This window comes from Morone saxatilis, unplaced genomic scaffold (genome assembly GCF_004916995.1).
Source record: "Morone saxatilis isolate NCDOM2014 unplaced genomic scaffold, NCSU_SB_2.0 Contig15, whole genome shotgun sequence".
Lineage (NCBI taxonomy): Eukaryota > Metazoa > Chordata > Actinopteri > Moronidae > Morone > Morone saxatilis.
Window position 1 is genome coordinate 2,009,637 of NW_023339707.1, and position 7,043 is coordinate 2,016,679.

Sequence of the window (7,043 nt, forward strand, 5' to 3'; positions counted from 1 at the left end):
AGAAATAAAATGAACTTTTTTGATTTTAGCAAATGGCTGCAATGAAACAAAGAGTGAAAAATTTAAATGGGTCTGAATACTTTCCGTACCCACTGTACTTTTGGCCATGAGTGAATCACATCAGATGTAAACCTATATTTTCATTAGAACTCTATATCCATGTGTGGGTTATGTCTTGGATTGTTTCTACTGTGTATGTTTTTATTTTGTACGGTATGCTACATTTCTTTGCCCACACTGCACACCAATTTAATATTTCCTTGATTTGTCAAGAATGTTTACAGAAAAAAGCACTCTTAGTACAGGATACCAAATCTCATTGTTTGTGGTACTGACTGAAAGGTGCCCACAGACAAACTGCAAAGTACTGAAAGCTGGCATTGAATGTTGTGAATGTTCTTTAATCAGATCATGTCAGACTTAAAATCACAAACCAATTTTAGACTATATTCCATTTTGGCAAAGTTGTTGTACAGCTGCTTGTGTTTAGACATTGTTTAACAGTTGAGTTCTTTGTCCTGCTGGTCCAACGATAGAAAGCCCTGCGGCCGTTCTTTCCCGAACAATTCAGATTCATCTTGAGATACCTTTGTCCTGTTTTCAAGCTTTCCTTTGATTGAGGATACCTGTATAGTACTGATTATTTTGTGCTGTATTATTTGTTGACAGCCCAAATTGATAAATTGGCCAAGCCCATATATCCCATTTTAGAATACTGCACATATATTGTAAAGCTAAAGATATGGTTTAAGGGTTATTTAGCAACATTTATTTTTACACTGTAAAATGTTCTATCAATATCACTGGGTTTTTGAAACTAAAAATATGGATATGTGTATCAAAAATTTGAAAAGCTGTAAATGTGTAAAGCTTTTTTAAAAAGCTCTAATTTTAGAAGAAATTTCAGCAAATGTGACAGCAGGCTTCCTCAGTATTACCTACCTTACCAGTGATGTCATTCACAGCTACATGAACAAAGATGGAAGCCTCCTCCATACCTTCCAAGTACACATGGCGATAACCTGCACACAAACACAGAGACATCAGTCAGTCACAGTCAATTTTCCAGACATGCCACTGCCATCTTTCGGAGGCGGAGTCTGTGCAGTAGTGATCATGGTTGATGCTCAGTCCAGTCGACTCAATCACAAGCAGGGGTCAACTGTCAATCATGACGTTATATCCCTTTTTTATAACTTCAAATAACTAATTGAAACTTAACTCAACTTTATTTATGTAGCACCTTTCATACGAACAGTGGTTCACATAGCAAATTGAAACAACACCTAAAACAATATCAACAGCCATGAACCAAATGTGCAAGGCAAAAACAAGAAAATGTAAAACATTGAAAAAATAACAATAAAAAAGAAATAAAAACCAAAGATTAAAAACTAAAAACTTTTTAAATTTAATTTTGAAAAATACTGTGAGAGCTCGCCATTCTAATATCCAGAGGCAGTGAGTTCCACAGTTTAGGTGCATAAAAACAGAAGGCACTCTCACCAGTACTTTTATGAACCACATAAGGAACATTTAAAAGAGAAGCAGTGGACGACCTCAGTCATCAGTCTGGAAGATAAAATTAAAGAGTCTCTAATGTATGGAGGAGCAGGGTCATTTAAAGCTTTATAAACGAGTAAAATAACTTTTAAATTAATTCTTAAAGATACAGGCAGCCAATGATCAATGATCAGTTTTAGCTCAGACTCTGGAAACAGTGTTGTGAACTAGCTGTTGCTTACTTATGGACTTTTTAGGTAATCCATTAATAAGAGAATGACACTAATCTAAATTACTGGGAATAAAAGCATGGGTGAGTATTTCAGCACCTTTCTGTCTTACAAAAAAGTCAGACTTCGGCAATATTCCTAAAATAAAAAAGGCTTTAATAACCTTGTTAAAACGAGAACTAAAATTTAAATTAAAATGTTATATCCCACCTACATTTGTGACTCACTTCCTTGTTTCCGGGTGTGAAGATGCAGACACAAACGTCTCGTATTTACCAACAGAAATGACTGCTAAAGAACGTCCAAAGCAATCCCCTGAGGTTCTGCACAAAAGTGGAGGTAAACTATTCTGCTGCAAGTGCACTGACCAAATTTAAAATAAATGTATAGGATCAAGCTGCATCATATAAATCAAACTAGAGAAAGGTGACAATGCTTCCTGCCTGACTTTTAATTAACCTTCACTTTACCCTCTTATTTGTCTTACTCAGCAAATTGAAATTCTATGTCTATGGAAAGTATATCACCGAAAGATGGGAAACAAAATGCAAAAACAAGGATTTTAGAGGTCACCATAGAAACATAATCTATGGAAGATGGGGGTGAGGGGGGGTTGCCTATCAGTTACATCTAAAAGCAGGTGCTTCATCACGTCTTACCTGGCATCATGCTGTTGAAGGCGATGGTGCGCTGGCCGATGAAGTCTTGGCCGATGGGGTCATGATCCCACACGAGGAAACGCACCAGGGCCAGCTCCGGCATGTGGACTGTGAACACCAGAGTCTCCTCCCACATCGGGTTGAACCCTACGGGACCGTCCCGAGAGGGTTCGCAGGCAAGGGCAGAGGGGAGGGGGATGAGGGAGGTCAAAGGAAAATGGGAAAAGACAGGAAAAAAATTAGAGCAGCAGGAGAACGAGGGTGAAAAATAGAGAGAAGAGAGGAGAAGGTAGGCAGATAAACAGGGAGGAGAGAGTGATAGACTGAGGACAGTGAGAGTGGACGGTCCAGGACAGAGTCAGAGTGAGCTCAGTACACATCAATTATTCAGTGTGTGTGTGTGTGAGAGAGTGAGTGAGTGAGTGAGTGTGTGTGAGAGAGAGAGAGAAAGAGAGCAGACTGAGAGGTGCTGCCTGTGTACGTCCCCTCATGCTGAGCTCATCAATTATAGATCAGAACCCATACCGACAGCTCAAACACACACAAGTAGAAAGTCACATTCAACCCATGCATTGCTCATCAGCACATACATACATTGTGAAAGGCAAACCACAACAAACCACAGCTCCTCTTGTGAAAACACCAGGACAATGTGTATGGCTCAGTTTACAGACAACAGCAGCGAGGAGCAGTCAGTAGTCAGGGACCACGAGCATCCACAGCAAACTGAAAAACATCTGTGTGTCCTTGTGAAACTGGACTGGACTATGTCAGTGAAGTAGGGACTACTCGCAGGGCTAGTTTAAAAACTACTGTAGCTGGCGAGCTAACTGCTAATACGCTAGCTAGCTGGGAACATGATAGCACTTGTATGTCACAGTAGCTTTCTCAGCTAGCTGGCTTGCCAACTTTAAGCTTGTAGAGCAAAGCAAGGCTGATAGGCTGTAATATATTCCTCTGTTTGGCACTTTCGGGCCTTTGGCTTTGTTCCATGGATGTATAAAGGAGAACTAGATACATTGTTGGGTTTCAGTCGTTTCCTGTGAAAGTTTCAGTGGCGCGGTGGGCAGAAGAGGAGGGCAGTTTATGACAGCAGCAACTGATGGAGGGAGCAAAGTCTAAGAGAAACAAACCTGTCTCTTTAAAAAAAAAGGCCCTCTAACTAAAACTCCTGCTGGTGTCTGCACACAGTCATCACAGCCAGAAATATCCGGCCTCATTAACATTCACTCTTGTACAGCATAAAACACATTCCAACCACTGAAAATAGTCCAGTTCCAAAAATAGCTTTATTTTGGGTGGATAATGTAATCATGTTGACTGCTGATTGCAGCTCGATTAAGGTCAAACTGTGTTATGAGGAACCCGGATTAGAACCCTTTTGTTAACTCTAGATTAATATAGACATGCCAGTAAAATCGGATTATTCATCATGAACATCACAAATGAATGAAATAATTTATTTTCTCTTTTTCACTTATTATTAAGTCATTATCACTACAAGGTATTTCTATGGCATCAGGCAAGAGAGAAGAACCTGAATAGTTCACCTCTCCATCAACTCACCGTTATCATCCACCACTCTGGTCTGTTCCTTGCAGCAGTCCACTGGGAGGCCGATGATCTCCACCTCCACAAAGGGATCAATGATCTGACAAAATACATTACACAGCATTACTACATACTTCATGTTAATCACATGCGCTGATATAAAAGTTTCAAGATCTTTCAATGATCACATTCCATTATGTCTTGGTTTGGCAGTTTCTTTAAACTGTGGAATAATCTGATTTCCATTCAATGAAGGTGTGAGGTTAATCTTCCTCGTAAAAACCTGGGGTCTACATTAACCATAATGCCACTGCACTGTTTTTTTGTAGGCAAAACCCAGAAATAAGTATCTCCCTGTGTATTCCAACAAAAAGCCAATGGGATTGTTCCATTGGATTTTGGATTATTGCAGGAAATAAGCTCTGTGGCGAACAAACGTTTATGATACTTACACATTTTGTTAAGCAAGATAATTCTGTACTACACTGTGGTGTAGTTTATTTATAGCCTATAGATTGCATGACTTCAACATCACCAACACTAAACATCCAACTTAGAATAGTTTGCTGTATGAACACAACAGGGCTGTAAAGGCAGACTAGTGAGTAGATAAGTCTCCATTTAATGTCACCGACAACCTCTGTAGTCTCATTTATCTACTTGTTAGCTAGTAACCGCCTTTTTTAAAGACATGTAAAAGTTCAGAATTCCCAGATGGGGTATTGAAATACCCGTTATATATTGTTGAACAAAATGTGACCCAACCACAGACCTTATTTCCGACCTCTAAAAACCCATTCAAAAAACCCATCGACTTCGAGGGGAGGGAACTGGAGGTGGAAAAAAAAACCTTATTACTGCAGCATTCTATTATGCTAGTAGTGGCTATTGTAGATGGCTACAAAGGTCTGGTAAACTCACTCCACACCCCCAGATTATTTTCATTTTCAAACTACCAGACTTGAGGTCTGCATAGCTTCTTCCGGAGACACAAATGACAACTTATTATGTGAAAAGTTCCCCTTTAAACTCCCTGGCTTTCATTTAATAAGTTAGCGATGCACAAAGCAGTTTGGTAGAGAGGTGCTGGGATAAACTGAAAGATTCTATGCTCTTCAATAACATACTATATAATACAGATAAAAGTGTATTTAAGATCTGTAAAACAGCATACGTTTCACAAACACATACTACAAGATAATGTCAACTGAAACACATAAAGCCATGATATATTACAATATTTTTCACAATACACTTTACTTTCTGGCATGTATATTGTTACATATGGTATATATATTAGTTACCCTTTAAAACAGACAGTTGTACATGTGTGTCCTACCTCTCCTCTGTCTCCTAGCATAGAGTCTTTGGGTTTGGGCAGCTGTTGTCCACTGATGATCTTCAGCACCAGCTGTTTCTTCATTTGACCTGGCAGCGGGTCCTCCAGGTTGGGGTTAAAGGCACCTGCAAGGGTAAGAAAGTGCAGTTAAAAACTATATAGTTGCCAACTACCAAGAATAGGTTTTCTACTAGTGATATGGTTCAAATCAATATTACACTGACACGGATATTTTATTAAAAAGAGGCAAATATCCTCTCCATATATTAGCACATGACTGTGCTATTATAATGCTCACACATAAACAAAATAAGCAGGACCACTATACATACTGGATTTCATGCCTTAAAAATGAACTCTATATTGCCTATTGAAATGTGTAAATGCTGACCTTCACACATGCAGGCAGGCTTGAGGATGTAGCCACAGTTGCCATTGCTGTAGAATTTGGCTCTGTTGAGCTGGAGCACCCGGCCCTCGGACTGGTAGTTAAGTGCGACTGAAAAAAAGCAGTTCAGTTAATTTCATTACTGTCAGCAGGCAGGATGTTTTGCTGGCTAAAAGCTACTGCAGTGGATGACTGTTCACCTAAGTCTTGACAAATTGGCAGAATTAATAATACAAGTGGCAGCAGCGTGGCTCAGATGACCTACTGACTATCAAATATCAAAAATACGCATTTTCCTCTTACCTGTAGTGCTATTAATCCATCTAAATTGGTTTGGTATGAGTTTTGGAGATATCGGCCGTAAATATTTTCTTCCTATGTATCCTTCCTACTGCGCAGAAGAAAGTGTGCATCACCTCATGGACAAGGCTACTGACAGCAGCATGTTAACATAAATGGCGTCCTCCTCGGCTGAGTAACATTAGCTAGCTCACCTAGCACCACTGAGATGGCCAACGTTCAGCTACAGTTGGCGGGTGTAGTTCAGCAGACAGAAAATGGTTCCTACATGAAACTGCTCCCAACAGGGTTTGTGGATAATCATTTTTGGAAAGAGAGATCAGTGTTTCACCATTCCCCACCACACTTAAAGTGTCATCCTGGATCATAGTGGAGAGAAGACGGATAGCTCTACAGCAGATATCTCCAAAACTCAGCAACTCACACCANNNGATTTTGGGGTGAACTGTCCCTTCGAGCTCATACCAAGCTGGCAGCCGGCGCTCCAGAAGGGCTGGGGATTGAAGTTGGAGGAGTCCACGCGGTAAGAGGAAGGGTAGATGCGAGAGAGCTGCCGCTGGTTGAACTGGATGAAGGACGCAGCTTTCTGCTGCATCACCTGGTGGGCTTTGGTCTCACTGAGCGATGACACCTGCCAGCTGCAGTTGGCTGCCAGGAACAACACAAAGGCATCTTTGTTTCCTTCATTAAGCTCCTAAACCTACATTCTGTTCAAATGTTATCAAGCAATAGATAACTATTTTGTGTAAATATATATCATTCCAATTTGGGTTTCATTTTGAATGTAACTATTTGCAGTGATGGTAAAGTTACCAGCAAACCCAGATAGTGCAATGTCCCCTTTATGCAGTTAGTATCAGGTGAGAAAAGCTAACAACTGTACAGAGGGAACGGAAATGCTCACCTTGTGCCTCAATGTCATAGAGACCCACAGACCGCGTGTATTTGACCAGATCAGACAAAGCTCTGGACAACTTCATGGTCTTCTTTTTTCTGAGGTCAAAAAAGGTAAAAAGTTACAGATGTACACACATATTTACACATTTAGCAGATACATAATAATAATAATAATA

General features: G+C 40.0%; 1 protein-coding gene across 1 annotated transcript in view; it reads right to left on the reverse strand.

The window, feature by feature from the left end:
- plch2a (phospholipase C, eta 2a) overlaps positions 1 to 7,043 on the reverse strand; it is a 66,186-nt gene that overhangs the window by 10,418 nt on the left and 48,725 nt on the right. The window contains exons 15-21 of the mRNA XM_035657482.1: positions 6,875 to 6,963; positions 6,436 to 6,618; positions 5,674 to 5,781; positions 5,283 to 5,407; positions 3,959 to 4,043; positions 2,393 to 2,539; positions 943 to 1,022 (exon numbers count right to left, since the gene is read on the reverse strand). Coding sequence (XP_035513375.1) covers positions 943 to 1,022; positions 2,393 to 2,539; positions 3,959 to 4,043; positions 5,283 to 5,407; positions 5,674 to 5,781; positions 6,436 to 6,618; positions 6,875 to 6,963 — 817 coding nt within the window. The remainder of the gene's footprint in view (positions 1 to 942; positions 1,023 to 2,392; positions 2,540 to 3,958; positions 4,044 to 5,282; positions 5,408 to 5,673; positions 5,782 to 6,435; positions 6,619 to 6,874; positions 6,964 to 7,043) is intronic.